At 46.1% G+C, this 20,375-nt stretch overlaps 1 protein-coding gene across 2 annotated transcripts; it reads right to left on the bottom strand.

Moving 5' to 3' along the window:
• Positions 1-17: 17 nt before the first annotated feature.
• elmo3 (engulfment and cell motility 3) lies at positions 18-19,936 on the bottom strand. 2 transcript variants are annotated; one of them, XM_085281474.1, is made up of 21 exons: positions 19,679-19,936; positions 15,564-15,672; positions 13,153-13,193; positions 12,896-12,968; positions 11,690-11,740; positions 11,342-11,511; positions 11,053-11,152; positions 10,827-10,978; positions 10,430-10,508; positions 9,526-9,576; positions 9,308-9,430; positions 8,860-8,982; positions 8,670-8,774; positions 8,394-8,502; positions 8,182-8,318; positions 3,640-3,803; positions 2,198-2,310; positions 2,015-2,119; positions 1,434-1,513; positions 1,005-1,085; positions 18-912 (listed from the first exon to the last, which is right to left on the bottom strand). In XM_085281474.1, the coding sequence occupies exons 2-21, from the start codon at positions 15,639-15,641 to the stop codon at positions 700-702; spliced, it is 2,148 nt and encodes a 715-aa protein (XP_085137600.1). In that variant the 5' UTR covers positions 15,642-15,672; positions 19,679-19,936; the 3' UTR covers positions 18-699. The 2 variants fall into 2 exon arrangements, with proteins under 2 accessions (XP_085137600.1, XP_085137599.1); XM_085281473.1 differs by having other exon boundaries at positions 15,564-15,675.
• Between the last annotated feature and the right edge of the window lie 439 nt (positions 19,937-20,375).

The following is a 20,375-nucleotide window of genomic DNA, read 5'->3' on the forward strand; positions in this document are numbered from 1 at the left end:
AAACGAAATCAGTCAGTTCCCCAGTAGCTCCTCCAGGTGGCGCCACTGAGTGCTCACATTACAAAACCAGCCGTGGACAAAAAGCATCAGTTTTAAAGTTACAATGAAATTTGATCCAAAAAGCCAAAAGTCATCCAACGCATGTGGTACCGTGTGATTGTGACAGAGGGACGTGTGCCTGTTTGCAACAACGATTCAAAATCATTTAATGCATCTCTGCTCCAGAGCTGCTGAGATCCACATGAAGACGAGTGCCTGCAGGTGCATGAAGCTGCGTAACACTGAACACCTGCTGTATGTCTGATGTGCTGGAGAATAAACGACGTACCGTGTTGTAGTTAATGCCCTCTTTAAAAAAACGCAGTATTCCTCACACACATTTAGAGAATTCAAAAATATAAAATGATTGTAAAACAAGTGTAAAGTACCATTACTTGAGTGGTTATATTAAAAAGGATTGAATTACATTTTGCTCGGTACCTGTGTGAAGGTTTGAGTGCAGGGAGGAGCAGACGTGCGTCACACAAACACTGACGGCGTCTCAACCTTGTTCCTGCTTCACTCGTTTCACTTGGATGTTTAAAATAAGAAAACTCAAGCGTCAAAGTTATAAATCTGCGATTAAGATGACAAGCGCGTGCACGCGCAGCTCCGCCCACACCAACGTCTCGTTTCACACATATTTACACAGTCACGCGCTCATTGTTCCGTCTGGCTGAAGTCGTAGCAGAAGTTGAAGTTGCTCGGAGGTTTGGGAACGACCGGAGCGTTGTCGGGTATGGGAACGTTCTCCAGATCTAGGAGGCGGAGCTTGATCTCCATAGACAGGAGGATCTCCAGCTCACTCCGCATCGATTCGCTGCTCATCTCCCGGCCGAGGAGCACGCTCAGTCCGTCCGTCCACAGGCAGAACTGAAGACGTAGTGGAAGCTGGTTAGATTTAGTTTCTTCACCGTATATCACAAAGAAACTGAAGGAGGTAACGGAGCAGCGTTTAGACTCACGTCGGTTCTGGACGGGGCGATGAAGTTCAGGCTGTACTCCTCTACGTCGTACGTGATGCTGAATGCCAGATCGAGGACCTCCTACAGAGAAAGCTCAGTGAGACATTCCCCCGTCCACACTTATTATCAATCATCACCAGTAACAAGAATCATTGTTAAACAGAAAGAAGCTCGAGAGCATCAGAGACATCCCAGTGTGCTTGGGTGAGGACTTCACGCTGGAGAGACCACATCTCTCACCTGGCCTGGGAACGCCTCAGCGTGACCCCAGATACCCTGAGTGAGGGAGGTCCTTCTGTGCCCATCGATGGACCTGCATCTTATTTCCTCAAGTCATGTTTAGTTTCTCTCCATATTTCTCCCTTGACTGTCCACACCACCTACAGCAGGAGGTGATCACCATGGTACTGAGAAGGTGAAACAGCTGACCTTATTCTGTTTGCCTTTGTTCTCCTTCATGTGAGGACAGTCTTTACCCGTCAGCAAGCCTTTGATATCTGCGACTGGAACTGAAGAGGAAGCGTCAAAACACACATATGGTTAATATACTTCAGACAATAAAAACCATCTGTCGGAGTCATATTAGTTCCTTCTTCTGTTTTGAATAACAAAGAGTCGTCAGTGCCAAGCGGTAGCTGCAGGTGGCCCCGCCCCTCCCTGAGGAGTCTTCCTGTTAAAAGGAAGTTTTTCCTTCCCACTGTCACCAAAAAAGACTGTTGGGTTTTCCTCTGTATGCATTACTGTGGGGTCTACCTTACAATATAAAGCGCCTCGAGACGACTGTTGCTGTGTAAATAAAACTGAATTGATCAGCAGCTCAACACACCTGCACTGTTCTGCACTTTGTATCAGGGTTTGTTGGGCACTGATGCTTGATGATTATTAAGATTAATCAATGAGCATAATAAACTGGAATTCCACACATGACAGTTTCTCACAATTTAATTTTAATGGATAAACCTAAGCATGAATATGGCTCGAGCCATTTGGTGTAGAAAAACTGAACTCACTCTTCTCCTGCAGTGTTTCTATTGGTGGATTTTCCATGTCTTCCTCCACATCGCCGTAGTGAAGCATTTTGTGATTGGGCGACAAGCGACAGTACCACAGTTTATCTGAAGAGACAAAGACGCGGGTTAGCCTGACACGCCCAGTCTGCCGTTCGCTGCACGCGAGCCTGTGAGCGCTCTCACCCTGTCTGCGTCGGCTGCTGATCTTCCTGAACATCGTGCCCTGACACAGCCTGTTGAGTCTCTGCTGCCGGATCAACTCGAGCAGCTCCGGCTTCAGCCGCTCTTTGAGTTCACTGGAAAGAAAAGCAGCAAAGAGCTATAAAATTATTCTGAAAACGTCACAAGCAGTTTTCTCGTTGTTCTAAGACATAAATCGTCACTATTGCCCAGATGACATTTATTCAAATCTAATCAAAAATCAAGCAGCAGAACTGTTACACTGAGTGTTTAGTGACAAACACCAGTGTGACCTGCTGGTTGCTCCATACGGGTGGAAACTATTTGGAGTCGTCAGCAGAACAGCTGATCGGACAGTTTAACAAACCACAAACTCCGTTTTTATTGAATCGTTTCCAGAATGTGGGGTCAACACACGGGACGCTCAGCCGAACTGTGTGTGGATCACAAACACACTGAACCTGAGCTCGTTTATTTCAAGCTTCTATTCTGTTACAAATCTGATCTTTGCATGACTGAATCAGTACGGACGGCGTGTAAATGACCTTTAAATTTGGTAAATATTTTTACGTTTGTTTGAAAGGTACTTCGGTTTTATTTTGAAATCCAGGCTTTTATTTTGAAACAGGAAACTGGCGCAAAACCGTTAAAGGGCTTGTTAGTAAGGTTTCTTTTAGGATATGGTAAATAGTGTGCCTTAAAGTGAAAAATATGTACGTTTCCTTTGCCAATTAGTACCTGGCTGACAGTGGCACAAGGTTTGTTAATGTTTCCTTTAACGGAATAAGTTACATGCAATCAACATGTGGTTTAATAGAGTTTGTGTTGTTAACCTTGACCTTTATGTGTAGCTGTAAGTTAGTGAGGTGATATAATGAATTGAATGATGTAAATTTGATGTATATGCTATATGTGAGCAGGGGAAATGTGTTTCCTTTAATGTTATGGTATTAATATTGCTGGCTTTGTTTTGCTCCTAGCTCTTACGGTGTCTTCACTGAATGTTTCAATAAAAACATTTCCAATAAAACCTCTGAAGCATCAGTATAAGAGACCATCATTCAGCCAGGGATGCTACACGGCGGGAACTGCAGACCTCGACATTTCTCTGACATGCAGAAAGTAAATGAGTTCAACTGTAAAAGGCAAGAAGTCAATCTGGGAAGCAGTGGGCGCTCATCTGATCCGATGAATGCTGGCAGCTTTTAAACAACCTATCCGTTTATCACACCGCGGTGGGCCTCGGCTCGCCTGCAGTACAGATGGATTTACCATGTGTGCCCACTCGAACGTGACTGTACAACACACTCATCCATAACCAGTAGACCTGGCTCCTGCCTACAGATAGACAAACATCTGTTTATACAGACTATAGGACAGTTGGTGCACATGGCAACTCCTTTAACACAGACCGGTACGCAGCACGTAAACCTGCTGATGCTCACAGCACAGGCGGAGCCAGAGTCTCTTCCTGGTGCAGTCGTTCCGTCTGCCGCAGTTTGAGGATCTCGCTGTAGTTCAGAGCGTTAACTTTGTTCTTGAAGAGCTCCAAGGAGGTCGGCTTACTCGACAGAGTCCTGGTGATCTGCTCCCTCACCACCTGCATCACCTGAGGACAGATATGGGAGCACAGACATGCTGTTGGTGTGATAGGGATTGGTGTTTCACGGCTTGGCTTTGACATAAACAGGGCATGTCAGCCTGCCTATTTAACACGTTTGTGCACAATGGTTGAACATTATTCCTTCATGTGGGCAAAAGAAGACTCCGAGCCGCTCAGTCATCAGTGCGATATCCTCTCCACGCACGCGCTCACACGATGGCCTTGCTTGCATTTGTCAAACGGTGCCATCATAACGTCCTTGACCTTAATGTGACTAAGACTAAGGAGTTAATCACTGGTTACAGGAAAGATGGCGGTAAACCGAAGGCCAGAATCACACACAGTGAGACTCCAAGTTGTGTAAATATTTGGGAACGCTCGACTCGCAGCTTAAATCTGATATAAACACGAGAAACTGCGGTTAAACGAGGACAACAAAGAATTTATTTTTGCAGAAGCTGAAAGTTTTCAGTGTTTCTAAGAATATTTGATAGAATTTTTATCATTCTGTTATTGCAACACGTTCTGTATGCGCTGCTTTAATGAGCAGGATGTGAGTAACAGGGACAGCGTTAGCAGTATTCTCGAGCTCGAGTCTCGCGCACCCTCGAGACAAAAACTGCTCCTCAAATTCTTTCACGTTCTTCTATTAAGCTGCTGAATGTTAAACGTGAAGAATAATAGTTTGTTCTTGTCCCGTCTCTTATTGTCCACAGCTCACCTGTCGGTCGTGTGGGGTTCAGGGGGTTGAGGTTAGGAGCAAACCCCCTCGAGCTCTCGGTTTCTGCTTACAGAATAAAATGTTCATGCATCAGGAGTTAGTGAGGGCGGTCTCCACCCAGCAGCTGTCTTGATACATACACTGGTAAGGTCGTCGTCTTTGTGTGGGAAACGGTTCGTGCTGCTCGATGACAGACTGACTGGTTTCTATCGTTACCTGTAAAGTGTTTCTTTAGTTCAATTTTTACTTTATTCTTTGTTTTTATTGAGATGGTGGTCAGACTGAATTGCCCAGCGTTTTCTGAAGCTCCGTGCTTCAGTCTGTGTTTCTACTCGTTAAAGTGACGCTCACACAGAGACGGGAGGTGACCCTCAGCGCAGTGACATACGTGTTAAATCTATGGTTCCCTCAGTCGTAAAAGTGGAAAATCTATATAAAAATCAATAGTGTTAAAAGACCGAGCCAACTCTGCGCTGCTGCGGTCACACCCCCTCACCCACACATGTACGCAGCTGACCTAGATCATTCCTGTTCACGCCCAATTTGATTGACTGCAAACAATCAGCGTCTAAAGTGTCGATAAGCCTCGACTCATTCTCAAAGCTCAGAGTAATCGCTCGGTCTCACAAATGTCCTCCAAGAATGTGAAGCGTGACCAAAGTGTTTGTGACTGCAGACGACAGCGAAGTCGTTTTTGTCCCGCAGCAGTGGAAACACAATCTGTGAAATCCAGACCGTCGTACAGAACACGAAACGAGCGTCTAGGGTTTCACAGCGCGGCTCCCCGCTCACGTCCTCAGAGCCAAAATAAACTCATCGTCCAGCAGCAATCACATGACACGGTCTGCGCTCCCACCACTGTACATCTGTTTACCACTCAGCTGTACACATCTGTACGTAACTGTTCCCACCTTCTATTCTGCCCTTATCTGTATGCAATCTGCTCCTATTGCTCTTCTGATTGATGCAAACTGCATTTCATTGCCGTGTGTTTATACACGTGTAACGACAATAAATCTAATCGACACATTGTAACGATTTATTAACAGCTTCTAGTGTCACACACTGAAAACAAACAAAAAACCTTTTAGCCTTTGATGTATGAATCACTTCTGTACTAGAATACTTCATATTGGCCTCTGTGTTACCAGTTAGTTAAAAACTACTATCTTACCTCCATTCTTCCTCCTCAACAGACAATTATTTTAAAACCCTGGCTTCAATTTTCACCCTCGGTCAGTCGCAGAAACGTGACGGGGATGACGCGGAGTCAAAGTGAGATCACCTATGACAGCAGAGGCCTTTGAGTGTTTGGTAAACAGACACCCCGGTGCTCACATGCACACGCCCAGCCGGGTCCGGCCCCTCTGTCGTTTAGCTCAGCGGGCCAATAGGAGCGACGGCAGCTGTCTCTCTGTTTGGCAGCGTGTTCACGGACGCTAAGTGTGCGTATGTGTGTTAGCGGAGGACGGCTGTTCAGATCATAACACAGCTGGACTGAGGAGATTTCTTAATGTTGGAGGCGCACATGCAACTAAAACCTAAATAAGCGATATCGCCGTCACAGCCTCAGCTTTCCTTCTTCTTTGCTGCTCCCTGTCGAACCTTTTCCTTCTCTCCCTCTCACATCGTTTCCAGAGGTTTTACGTTCCCCTCTGTTGTCGTGTCATTACTGCCGATGCCCTGGGCGCTTTGTTTTCCTCGTTTCCTTCTCCCTCCGTTTCTGCCGTTCGCCGCGGTTCTCTTTGTCCACCTAATGCTGCTTTGTCCTTGCCTCAAAGCACCCTGGGAGGTTGGACACGAGCAGAAACAAAAGGCCAGTCTGCTGGTCTGGCACACAGGACACTGGCGTGCACCGGAGAGGTCAAAAGGTCACAGAGTTCTATGAGCACTGTGTGGATGAAGGATTGTTGAGTTCTCAGTATTTCTCCCAGATGACAGCGCTCTGCCGCCAGCTCGGCTTAAACCACAAAGCTAACTGTGCGTGTGGGGGCGGGGCGGGGAAGGAGAACCAATCCAACCCACCAAAATACAAACTTAGACAAATGTACATTTAAAATTGAATTTAAAGCATTCTGCTTTTAAATTTCAGTCTCTGTGCTTCATTTTTACTATATCAGCATTTTTATTTACTTGTGTCACAGTTCATTAAGATAACTGAGTGGAAACACCCTGTGAGGTGTGATCAAAACAGTCCACCAGTGGGCCTTAATGGATTCAAGGTCTCCCATTCAACCCATGCAAGGTCACCCACATGACCACAGGGATTAAAGTGCAGCTATTCTCAGATCATTCCCCGGAAGTCCAGTTCTGAGCACCTGCACTCTGCGGCTTCTCCACGGACCTTAAATTACATTTTACTGCACACTGGCCTCAATTTTAATTTGGCGGGTCATCTCTAGCTTTGACCACAATTTTCTGCAGCGGTTCGAATAAGAAACATCAACTGAGGGGCAAGATGAAGAAGTGTTGGCTTCCCCGCCCTCTGAATTAGCATTTTTCCACAGCATGTCTTTATCCTGTCTTCCTTCTCTCACCCCAACCAATCACAGCAGATGGCCCCGCCCCTCCCTGAGCCTGGTTCTGCTGGAGGTTTCTTCCTGTTAAAAGGGAGTTTTTCCTTCCCACTGTCGCCAAAGTGCTGCTCATAGGGGCTCATATGATTGTTGGGTTTGTCGGTCTGTGAAAATATTGTCTGACATTAAACCGTCCGTGGCACAAAAAAGGTCGGGGGTCTACGATGCAAAGCGCCTTGAGGAGACTGTTGCTGTATAAATAAAATTGGATTGAAATTTTGCACTCTGATTTCAACTCCCGTTTATTCAGAGGGCAACTGATTTGTATTGTTCGGCAGAAATGGGATTAACTGTGGAGCAGTCTATTCACCACATTTGTTCTACTTCCTGAACAAAAGCTCACCAGAAGAGATCCAGCATAGCTTGCACAAATACCCGCGGTGGGGGGGACTACTTTGGGACTACTGACCTCTGTCTGCCTGACTATATTTAAATAAGGTAACGTTCTTTGATTCTTGAACTTTCTGATGACACCTTGTACTACCCTTGAACTTCCTGAGCCAGCGGTTCCCTCTCTGACTCCTCCGGTCTGCACGATGAAGCATCCTTGGGTTGGACACTGAACCACAGTTTCCTCCGATGCATCCACGAGTGCACGATTGCTAAACACATCACTCGTATGCATGTATGACTGTGTGCTATGAATATAATAAAGTGTTTTGTTCCCGACCACACACATGCATCTAACGTATATAACATGAAGAGCTGTGTTTTCGTTCCAACTCATGGTGCTATTGTGTAAAACGACGAATGTCACATAGAAGAATTTACAAAAAGCCACCGTTCACTTCAGTTTGGTCACCGGCTCGATTCCACTCATTGTTTTCTGATTTATGGAAGCGTTTTTGTGGTTGGGTGTACCGCAAATGACTCCAAGTACTCCGTGGGAAAGTGAGACTGACTGTCACTGCATTTAGCAAAGATCCCACATGTGGTCGTGGACGGTTTGGATCTGACGTACCCCACGTCACCGGTTCACACACTGCCACAGCCAACGACCAGAGCAAACTCTCCCGTCTATGTGAGAACTGCCCGGTGTACAAGGACTGAGTTCCTTCTAGCAAAGCGAGCGCCTCTGCTGCTGTACCTTGTCAAAGTCTTCCTGTGTGGCTCTCATCTCTTTCCAGGTCTTGTTGAGCAGCTGAATGCAGACGCAGAAAAGCTCCTCCATCAGCCGGTCCTGACTGAAGAAGATGGGGTGGTAGCCGGACCCCGTCTCCGAGGCTGTGAACAGACAAAATAAATTAGAGCTCGAACAAGAGCGAGCAGAGATCGCAGCGCGTAAGAGATCAGACTGACGTGGCTCTCCGATCCGAAGGATTTCACACAGGATGAGCGTGAGCTGGATGCTGCTCCTGGCAAAGGGACACTCGTGTTTGTCCTCTCGACTGCTGTTCTCCAAGACAAACTGACGACAGAGACAGAACAGAAACTAAGCTGAGTGTTTATTATGCAGTCACCTGATTTTTGAGCTCATGTAACAAACAAGCCGCTTGTACTCGATCATTTTTTCATTTAACATGCACCAGCAGAGGTTTTCTATGTCTAACTAAACTGCAGATAAGTCATGCTCACCCTGCTGTAGGCGTCGGGATAACGTGTGGCAAAGTAATACATGGTGTCCAAAGCTAAGAGACCAGGAGGCGTTCGTGACAAGTCCTGACCGGGGTTGCTATTATTCTGAAAGGAAGGAAGACAAAGTGTCACATATAAACGAGAGAAAAGCTGGCAGACAAACAGTTACCTTGTATGATCTCACGCTTACAGAAAAGCCCAGCTTCCTGAACTCTTTAGCACAGAGCGAACGCCGTCGTTCGTGACTCAGACTGTTCTCGCTTTCTGTCTCGAACGCTGCCTGCCTCAGACCGTGAAGGATGTCTCTTTGTTCCTGAGGTGAAAGCAGGCAGACACACAGTGGGCTGTTAGAATCTTTACGTTTCTGAGCGCGACAGAACATTAGAAACGGTATTTTATTCATAAGATTTCAGGATTATAAATGTAAAAACATAAATGTGCAGCCGACCGGGCGTGGCTTTAACATGTCTGTGAAGGTCATCGTAGTCTAAGGAGCTCGGAAAGAAAGGCGTCTGGACGTGAGCCTTACTCTTACACCTGAAGAAGCTTCTCGGATGAAACGTCTTCAAGGAAACTTAAAGTCCGGACGCGTTTCTTTCCGAGCTCTCTGAAACCTGACCCGCTGTGTTGCGGCTCACCTGGCTGCAACAGTCCAGAGGTGTCCTCATGCGGGGCTCCTGGAGATTCAAGGTAACCGACTGTAGGACATAGAGGTAGTGGGCCATCTCGTCTTGGACTGAACCAGAACTGTGGATTATATTCTGCCAGAGACACACATTTGACATGAATACATTTTATATTTCATCATTATTAAAAGAATTTGTGAAACGTGATCGTACACGTGAAGATGATTCACCTTATATATGTACTGGCGGACATTCTTCTTAGTCAGGAAATCAAACATATCCTGTAAAACAAGAAGAGCGCGTGTGTCACTGGACTGCAGAGACCTGCTTCTACCACCGGGTGGCGATACAGTGTCGACAGGCAGCGTAAGGCAGGAGGATCAGCCTGAGGGACTTTGACCTCTGTGACGAAATCGCTGCTTGCTGGTACGTGCATCTCTGACTCAACCGCGTTTTTGTTCGCAACTATTTTGCTGATAAGAAGGGTGGGTTTGTTGACCTGATGTAAAAGTGAGGAAGTAACAAAGAGAGCCTGAGAGAAAAGAGCCGAATGAAGGAACCGTTTGTGCACATGGAGAGAGGAGCAGAGGCGCAGAAAGACTCGACTGTCTGCAGACGGTGCCTGTGGGATTCTGACACGCATGAACAGCAACTGTCCTTCACCCCGAGGCACATGTGCAGCTACAGTCTCCTCAGATTATGAGATAAAAACAAAGAGAATGAAATTATTCCAGGAACAAGTGCAGCTCCGTTCTGCTGTGGCCCAGAACTACAGCCACCTTTTACCTGAGGGACGCCTACATCAGCTACACTAACACATACTTTCAGCCCACAGATTCACAAGGTCACATATTCACACAAAGCATCAAGTTTAAATGTTTTTGATCCTTAAAAGCTGTCACTAGGACACATGTATGAGTATCAGTGAAGAAGCACCTGAATCTGACATCCTGCGATAGAAAAGCCAAACTTTTAAGGTTACTGCTGATGAACAGTGTGCACGGTGCTGCCTGGAGGCAGACACCGAGGACGAACTGCGAGCCAAACTAAAACACCTGATCATCTGCAAGCTTTGAAGTTTTACTAGTGTGGAAAAGAGGAAGTGCATGAAAGGTTTGAAAGTAGCAGAGGCACCTTTCGGTCCGAGTCTCCGGCTGTTTGCAGCAGGGCCATGAGTAAGGCCATGGCTTTGGTTTGTATCTGCTGATTTGTCCTGAAAAAGGTTAGAGACACACAAAAACATTATTTTTACAGCTTTGCAGCCACATGGAAATGCGTGCATGCTCCTTTGACAGATTTCAGTTCTCGTATCGCTGCACTCGTGCAGTAAAAACTGGACAGTTTACATATTTAAAACTTCCTGTTACAGAAACAATGCTGTGACCTCGTTGCATTACTCGAACGCGTTTCACGTGACACTATATCTTTGTGCCAGATTAAGCGAAAGCAAATGATGCTGATTAATGATTTTGAACTTTAAGATGCAACAGACACCAAGCGAGTGTGACTTGTTGCGTGATAAACTACTTACACCTGCAGGTGAGCAATGAGCCTCTCCATGGTGATTTCCTGTTTGACCTGCAGGAAAAGGCTGTGGCTGCTGAGCACCATGCTCTCCAGGATGTCCAAGCACACCTGCTGTATCGAGGCGTCCGTCGACTTGGCGTTCACAAAGCCGGCGATCTGAGGGAGAAATGTGAGCTTCAGAAAATCAAACTCGGAAAACGCGCGAGAGGCGTGCGGAGAGCAGCGGGGACCTTTTTGATGAAGACAGAAGAGAGGTTCTCCCATGAAACGATCCCATGATCCATCAGCTCCATGAACCCCGTCAGCGTGTGCGTCATGATCACATTACTCCTGAATGACACAGTAAAAAGAGGCAAGCATGAGACATTCACACGGACACGATCAGTGATGCCGTTGGTGCTTTAAAGTCAGTAACAGTAAAGCGTTGCATCGCTGAGAGCTCAGCCAATCGTGTTGCTGCTACCATCACAGAAAAGAGCTTCAATGAATCAGTCGGTGATATGTGACGAGGATACTAACTCATTAGAGTCTTCTACAATCTTGACCAATAAGAGGTGTCCGTCTCGGCTGATGAACTCCTGAGCAAAGGTCACGTCTGTTGAAACGCTCGCCAGTTCCTTCAGCGAATCGCAGCGCACGCCTGCGTCTGAGCTCTGGATACCCTTGAACAAATCCTCCGCGCAGCGGCCCTGAGTTCATCCACGCCAACGAAACACACACAGAGAAACACACCGGCTCAGAAAAGTCATCCATCGAGCTCTGATGCGACAGTTTAGACTTCTGGAGCTCTAGTTGGTCAGCACGTAGCAGAACGTAGCCTCTCGCTGTGTTAGAGGGAGAAGAAGGTGAAACAGGCTGCAGACTCACCGGTGCCTTGGTCAGACGCAGGATGCAGCCGTTCTTAATGTCCAGACGATTCTACGACACACAAACAAGCAGGCAGACACGGAGAAAAGGTTTAAGAAGAACACCAAACATAATCTGTGTCTATCAGAGGACTGCACATCCAGGCACAGAGGCTCAAGACGTCAACGAGAAGCTCATTCCTCACATTATCAAAGAATGACTCATCCTGCATATGTACTGTTTATTTACCAAAGGCCAAACAGACCAACGTTAAAACGGGGTTAGCGGGCCGTCTGGGGCTCGGGCTGCTGTTTGCACCGTGACCCTGTTTGGCTTTTAAGTCTAGAGCAGAACATTAAGACTGAATGCACGTGATCACAGATGTGACAAAATATTTCAGCCCAAATTTACACCTCATCTCCAATAAAGCGTCTCAGTCCCTGTTCGTCGTGCCACTTACAAATGAGCCGTGCAGCTTTGCTGCAGCCAAGAGCTTCTGCTGTTCTTCTTCTTAACATTTATTAAGCACAAAGTAAAATCTTTGCAATCGAGTCTGTGTTTTGTGAGGCTGCCCCTGGCCTGTGCAGACAGGATGAACCCAGCACGTTAGCGGTTTTTGGTGGTCGGAGAAACAGCTCAGAGAAAACCAACGGGCCCTGCCTGGGCTCCAACCCACCGACCACCTGACTGCTGATAATATTAACATGCACATTTCTGAAGTCTGCCACTAAAAGCAGGAAATAATCAGCACCATTATTAGACCGCCTCTGTTCCACAGACTCCTCAAGAAGCCAACCTTAAACTGAAACATGTGTGTTTAACTACGTGATCACTGCAAAAGCCTGAAGCTTACCATCCCTACGCTAACTGTAAAGGAGCTGCAGAAGCCTCGTCTGCATTTTTCCTGATGGGATGATAGTCTTATCTCAGAGAGCAGGAAAGCTTCAGCAGCAACCTTTCGAGAGGAATCTGAGTGAAGCTGCTTCTCGCTTTAGCTTCTGTTTTTCCTGTTTCACGCTCGTCTTTGATGACTGAGCTCCAGGGAGACGCTCGTAAACGCAGGCGAAGTGCTGACAAAGTAGTGATTCACTGATCTAGTGGCAGAGATAGATGCTTATCTCGTAACCATGGAAACATCTGGAAGGCTGACTCGGGTCTGGTACTTGACGTTTTTGCAGAAACCTGAGCCAACGACAGACGTTTTTGTGTTGACTGTTGCCGACTGACCGATTCGGTGATGTACATCTGCACTCCGTCAGCATACTGCAGGGCGTAGTTCTCGGACCCGGGGAGATTCCATCTACACACACACACACACACACACACACACACACACACACACACACACACACACACACACACACACACACACACACACACACACACACACACACACACACACACACACACACACACACACACTCTTCAGTGTGACCAATGAAGCACGATGATGTCAAGCAAAACAACCTCCATCGCAGACTTACCCGTCGCACACCTCCTTTATCACAGCAGACAGAGGTTTTTTCTGCAGAGACACAACAAAACAGCACTTAGTCACACATGCATGCAGACGCAGCATAAAAGACACACACCTGCTGCACAACTACTATGTTTCTCTGTCGGGGAGCTGAATTCATGCTTCAGTAATGACATGCTGTTATGGGATCGCGGTTCCACAACTATTCCCGCTGGCTGGAAACCTTGTTTGCTGGGCAGAGGAAAGCTCGCCGACACTCTGTGAACAATGTTGCCCTCGGTGCCCAGAGTCCTCTCTGTACGGAAATAAAAGCCAGACTACTTCCATGTCTGCCTCTCAGCTATCCTGCTATTAGTGGTCAGCCCTGTGGTTACCCTGTCAAAATGTCTTCAGGTTCTGTGGTTGACCCGGTGGACAGTCTGTCATTAGTGGCAGCAAAGAGGGTCAACGAATCAGATGCGTCTGCTGGAAACGCTCGGGCCAATGGGAAGTTTTCCTGGCGAGGTAGAATTGGTCGCGATTTAAAACGAAACTATTTTGTGTCAAGAAAGGCCCAAAGTAACACTCCTGAATAACTTATTGTGACGGTTCCTCTAAGAATAATCCCGATGAGATTATCAGCTGTTCAAATAGTGGGTGAAAGGCGCTGGCTGGGAACCTGGTTAAGCCTACGCTAGTGTGCAACTCAGAGACCTCACAGCCGGCCCTGCTGTACACTCTAGACTTAACTGTCTTGCGCAAGGAAACAACTTCCCCCAAGTTTCTGGGAAACATATGGAAAACTTCCCCACAATCACAGAAAGCCATCACTGCTATGAAACACTTTTTACTTTAGTCACAAAGCTTTCACACTTTATGGCTCATATCAACACAAACCCCAGAACGAGTAACAAGTGTATTAATAACAACACGTTCACGTGAAAGAGTCACTCCCGAGGCACGAGCAAGCAAGAGACAGACCGCAGAGTCCGGTCATGTGAGTCGCCAACAAGAGCGACTGAAAGGAAGCTGAAAACTCACATCGGTGCATGTTCACTGTGCAAATTTGAAGTGAAGGCAGACGCAGGGAGAAAGTGGAGAAAGTGAGCTGCAGCTCTTTCCACAGCATCACTGAGAAACGCATGAAAGCGGCGTGACTTCTGTGATATTATATCAACATGTGCTTCATGAAGTTTATGTAGGATGCAGCAGGAAGTGGGAACATTTGAGTTTAACTGTTAGTCTTACATCACGTTTACAGTCGGGAGCCGAAGCGTTATTCTGACAGCTAGTTTAAACATGTCATGTTATAGCAGCTGTTTCAAACCACAGCGGTAAGGAAGTGGGGATCATCACCATCGAGAGACACACACACACACACACACACACACACACCTAAAAGTGCCAGTATTATTAGTGTCTTTCAGTTTCTAGAGTCATAATTAACTCCCCTTTTAAAACCTTTTGCCAAAGCGCTCTCTCCCCCTCTCTCTCTCCCTCTGAACTGATACAAGCAGGAGTGGGCGGAGCCTTCACAGACGCACGGGCCAATATGGTGACACCTTTTTATTCCCCCCCAGCAAGAAAATGCCCAACATAGTTCAGATGAATGCACGTCTCTGTGGTCTGGTGTTGACTCATTAGCGTGAGTGCTGCTATGAACGTGCCAGAAAGTCTCAGCACTACTGGACTAAAACCAACCTGGGCAGAATTAATCGACCAAATTACCTGATGCAGCCTGACTGAAATATGTCACAACCTGGAGTCCAATCAGAGCCTTCGCATTTTGACCAACTCTCTGATGAAATGTGTTCATAACGGCTGCAGAACAAAGTGGTTCAGGTTCCCCTGTTTGATTCCACCGAGCAGGTTTATATTCACCACGATGCTGACGGTGCAACAAACTCAGAGGTGTAAAATGTGAGCTGAGGGTCACAGCTCTGCCAGGTCCTCATGCGCCATCATTCCTGCACCATCTCATCTTTTCTCACACAAAAACTCCCAAAATGCCAGAAACATAAGATCAGGACACTCTTCTAAGTTGTCCCGTAGCATCGAGAGAGCGACGACGTCACTACGAGCCGACTGGTTACAGTGACGAGCTCGTTGAACCTGTCTCACACAGAAACAGTCAGATCACACGCATTAAAGAAAGCTTAGTTCAGTCCTGCTGCATCAGACGTTTGCACGATCGCAGGGCATTGTTCACGGCTGCGGTGCACGTGTGAAAACGGCTTTCAACTCTACCAAGACAAGTAAATTGGGTAAGATGCTCCGCAGAGGGAAACAAAGTCCTCTTGTGGTTTAGAGGTAGATCAAACGTGACATCAGAGAAGCACATCAGACACTCAGTGTGACAGACTGCGTTATTTTAACCAACCAGAGCGCGACGGACGTTATCAGTTAAAAGTGTGCACGTTGTATAAATGTGTGCATTACCTGGTCCAGTTGTATGAGCTGGGGGTAGGCCCCGGGCATCTGGATGGCTATCTTCACTATGTCCTTCTGCTGCGGCATGATGGCACCTCTTGGTTACACCGCTATTCAGCTGCTAACGGGAAAACAGAGTTATTGGGCACCTGTGGGATTTATATGAAATACATTGAGTCCCATTTAAGAACATATATAAAAACCATGTGACCAAAATGGACTCGAGTTTGCACAAAAAACGAGTCTCCGTCATTTCGACAACAGAAAGGTGGAATAAGAAAACGAGAGCTGACAGTCTGTAAATCTGATGGCTGCCTCGCGTTGATCCAACAACCGTTTTACACGTGAAGCTGCAGAACACGGCGGTTCCTCTTTCACGGTTTATTTATGGAGTGCTGAGTAAAGCTGAAACAGGTGACCTCCTGCCCGTACAGGCACCTCCAGTCCTTCCATCGTTCTTCTCACTTCCTCCTCGGCTCCGATAGACTTTTCCCAGAGGATAAAGAAGAAGCTGCTGTTGCGCTTCAAACCCTTCCTCGTCCTCCTCCTCAGTCTGTCGACACATGGACAACACATACAGTCTGATGTTGAGTCTTCTGTGCGCTCACTGGCTCGGTGTGATTAACAGCCCAGCCTGTGCTCGATCTCTTGGATGCTTTTTGCATTCTGTCACTTCCAGCCTCAAAAAGAAAGCTCGCAGTTTTTAACAAAGCAACACTCCCACTGCTGTCACAACAACCGCATGCTTCGAGGCCTCCTCGCCTCCCTGAGGCGCCGTCTGAGAAAAAAGGGCCGTTTTAAGTGACGATAAGAATGCAGCCGATACCTGGATGTCACCTCTCAAACATCCATCTTTGTTTGGGGGTAATTGACATGGACTAGATGGAAGGAGAAGTCTGAAGGGCCAAACCTGTTTGGGTATGTTGGATCTGGTGTGGTGCCAAAGGTCAACTTCCCTTTGAAAATAAAGTATTAATCTTAATAGAGATTTATAGAAACTGAGGCCTACTCAGCTTCTGAGTGACCGAATTCAAAGGCCAACCTGTCACGCTACGGTTTTTATTAACAATAACTGAGAGTACCTGCGGTTTTTGAGCTGTCCAAGCTGCTTAATGAAGAATGTGAAACTGAGCCCATGTAGGCTACTTGCTGTGGTTACTGCTTTGGCTCAAAGAACTAACCAAACAAGTACACATGAGTTGCGTCATATAGTACAGCTTTGACTACACCAGTTTCCTAATCAGCCTGCAAGTGGAAACTGAACTTAATTTCAGGTCTGGGTGTAAAATCCAACATTTCAATAAAAAAATGACGAGTACATCAGTCAAAGAAAGCGCTGTAAAAGTGAAACTTGGCACAAAGAGTCTTTCAACCCCTGAAGAAGTTCCCTTTTTCCTAGTAAGCACAATCATCAGGTCAACACTGACTAGCGTCGTGATTTACAATAATAGCAGGATAACGATGTTGTGATGATAAATACAGAGAGGATGGCACTCACAGTAAACACGCTACCTGCTTGGCATCATTTACGTCATCAAATATAATTGGGTCACTTCCTCTCAAATCAGCCAGTTTTTAGATGATTTCTGCTCAAGCGTCTCCACTTGGCATAAACAAAGAGACAAAGAGCAGAAGTTCTCTGGGAGGAAATGCATGGCTGATGCCAGAGCTCAGGGATAATGGCCAATGCTTCCAGCTGACAGAAAGGCAACAGTAACTCAAACAACCACGTCACAATCAAGGTAAGCAGAAGAGAGTTTGTGAACGCACAACACGTCGGACCTTGAAGCAGATGACGTGGCGCTCCTGTCAGGTAAGAACAGGAAACTGAGGCTGCGGCTCGCACAGGCTCACCAAAGCTCGACAACAGCAGATTGGAAAAATGCTGCACGGTCTGATGAGTCTCAATGTGGGCGATATTTTCGGTAGCATCGTCTAAACGCCGCAGCAAGTACTGTAGCAGACCACGTCCAGCTCTTTATGACCACAGCGTACAGGTCCTGTGATGATCGCTTGCAGCAGGACATTGTGTCATGTGTCAAATCATTGCAAGCTGCTTTCTTGAACATGACAGTGAGTTCAGGGCACCCAAAGAGCCCTCACAGTCACCAGATCTCAGTCCAAGCACAGCGTCGTGGAGATGTGGTCGAAGGCGACACTCGCATCATGGATCTGCAGCTGGACCAAAACCTCAGGAGTGTTTCCAGCTCCTTGATGAATCTTTGCAGGCAGTTCTGAAGGCACAAGGGGCTTCAACCCAGTACTACTCATCTGACACTGTGGCACTGTACAAGGATAATCTGTAGACCAGAGCATTCAGAGCTCACAGCTTTGCGATGCTGCTGTCGCATCTATAAGCAAACTATACGATCTATCAGAAAGAAGGAAATGAGGTTGTAGACAAATGTGGCCCGGCGACAGGAATAGAACACCACAGTACAGTTCGTCTAGATCAGAAGCTTGAACATTGATATAATCTGAGCAGACTAGAGCTCACCGTGGCCTGACCAGGGCGGAGATCAGCCTGCATTCCTGTCGTCCAAGAAGAATCAACTTAAGCTAATCCTTTAAGCATTTCCTACAAAGTATTTTTAAAGTGTCTGAATTGATTTTATACAGCTTTACACTTAATGCATTAGTGGTCAGGAACACGACGGCAGAAATACAAATTAGAATAAATTAAAACCTCTCATTAATAGAAGTTACCATTTCTTTAGGGGAACTAACGTCCCCAGACAAGGAAAGATGAACTAAAAGATGTTTTTTGCATTTTTAACTAAACCCAACTTGCTTGTATCGAAAGTTAAAAAGCTGCTGATCAGCAAAACTGTGTAAGCTGCTTCATTTACTCAGGAACTCAGGAAAAGAGGGAAGCTTTCATGTGAGGCTCCAGAGGTTAACCACCAGTGCGTGCTTGCCTCAGTCTGTACCTGTCTGTGCCTGTTCGTGATGCCCCCCAGAATTAACCAAGTGGAAGCTGAAACCACACCCACTGTCTGGCTTAAAACAGAAGAGAAGTTGAGGTTTAACTTTAGTACTCTAAATGTAATGATCCCAGTTAACAAAAATCCTTTAATAACCTGAACAACTGGTCAAATAAGAGATTAGCCAATCTTTCAAAGACACAAAAAAGCCGAAGCCTCAGCAGTGTAATACATATGGATCATAGCTGCTTCCATCTGACAGCCAAAGACAAGACATGGTTCATTTTACAGGCCAGCAGTTACTCAAACCCAATTATGTGTAAATCAAAGAAGAAGGAGAAGAAAAATCAGCCTTGCTGGGTTCAATCAGATACAATTTTCTGCTTTTCTGAACGGAAGTTGTTAGAAATGCAACAACAAACAGGTCGTTATAATATGGGAAGTTCTAGCTGCTACAATAGACGAGAACTCAAAGAGTACATCTCTGTGCACTCGCTCACTGTGCAGCTGAAACAGGTGGAGTTTGAGCTGCGCACCATTAAAAGCATAAATGCATTTAAAGGAGATGATGTCAGACAGATTAGAGTCCCACCACATTCAGCTGTCACCGTCTATATTCAGTGAACAGTTTGCTTAGTTAGGCTTAAAACCACAAGCAGGCTCAGAGCTTTTGTTAGCCTGCAGATCCTGTGTGTGTGTGTGTGTGTGTGTGTGTGTGTGTGTGTGTGTCTGTCTGAGACCCCCTGGACTGGCAGACCCCCCCTACCCACTGTGGAAGTGTGTATGTAGGGAGGGAAGAGCTCAGCTGCCTGAAATTCCTGACATGACAGAGTCGCACATACACTCGGTAAATCTCAAATGCTACAGGTTTCCAAGAAAAGGGATTTATATGGTAGAGAAAACTGGAAGCTGCCTTTCTAAAATAAAAATAAAACACAGAAACACTTATATTCGGAGTTTTTCTTATAATAATTATGAATAAGACAATTGTGCTTTACATATAGCACATGTCAGTTAAGTAAAGTCATGCATCAAGTTAGCAGCTAAACAATGTTTTAGTTAAAGTAAACCACTCAGTGCAACAAGTTAAAAGTGCAGCTAATCTGATATGAGCGCAGCCACAGCGTGTTGGAAACAGTCAACACAACAGTCGTGAAAGAAATGTGAGCACAGCTTTCTTTTTCCCTGAATGTCTCCTACCTGGTATGAGAAGACGAGTCAAGAGCTACTATCCTGCAGGAACCGCCGCAGTCGGACCGAGAAACATTTGCAGCTCCTTTTTTACTCTTCAGGAGGAACCGAGTCGGTCCGCGGAGGTGTGTTCCCCTACAAAAACATCCGACCGCTGACAAAATCTGTACCAGCGTCTCTGCAGAAAGTTTTAACTGTGATAAGTTGACCTAAAAGTTCCGGGTCGGCTGGAGTCTCTTGGTCGAGCGTTTTTTTCTGGGTTTTTTTTTTTTTTTTTTTTGGAGTCAATCGTCTCTGATTAACAGAGCAGTTTCCGATTTGGATTTTCACAATAATACCCCTCCCGCGTTTCACATTAATTGAACGTTTAAATTGAAAATAAAACTAGAGATAAGGAAGAGAAAAATTAAAATGGGAACAATAACCAACGCCATATTTTATTTTATATTTTGCTACTTTATTGTCCATGCAGGAAACCTTTGACCGTCACATTTTTTTTCTTTCGAGCGATACAGTGCTTTTACTTTGAAACACAAACGACATACATACCGGAGGTGTCGTTGCTGCTTATGGTGACTTCTATCATATTTCTTTCACATTTCTTCACTAGCACATAAAATTGAATTCAAAGTTCCGGTGGCGTACAGCTGGTTGCAGCCGCCCCCTGCTGTCGCCTCATTGTCCAGCAGAAAGACTTCTGTATGTA

This window comes from Mchenga conophoros, linkage group LG7 (genome assembly GCF_057382185.1).
Source record: "Mchenga conophoros isolate Kocher_MC1m ecotype Shallow Benthic linkage group LG7, M_conophoros_male_GT1.1, whole genome shotgun sequence".
Lineage (NCBI taxonomy): Eukaryota > Metazoa > Chordata > Actinopteri > Cichliformes > Cichlidae > Mchenga > Mchenga conophoros.

Excerpts from the sequence above, each read along its gene's own strand:
- elmo3 (XM_085281474.1), bottom strand. The coding sequence starts at position 15,641 with ATGCCGCAGCAGAAGGACATAGTGAAGATAGCCATCCAGATGCCCGGG. Across the intron at positions 9,431-9,525 it reads TCCGCCAGTACATATATAAG|AATATAATCCACAGTTCTGG; the intron begins GTGAATCATCTT and ends TGTCTCTGGCAG. Across the intron at positions 3,804-8,181 it reads CACAGGAAGACTTTGACAAG|GTGATGCAGGTGGTGAGGGA; the intron begins GTACAGCAGCAG and ends ATCTGTCCTCAG.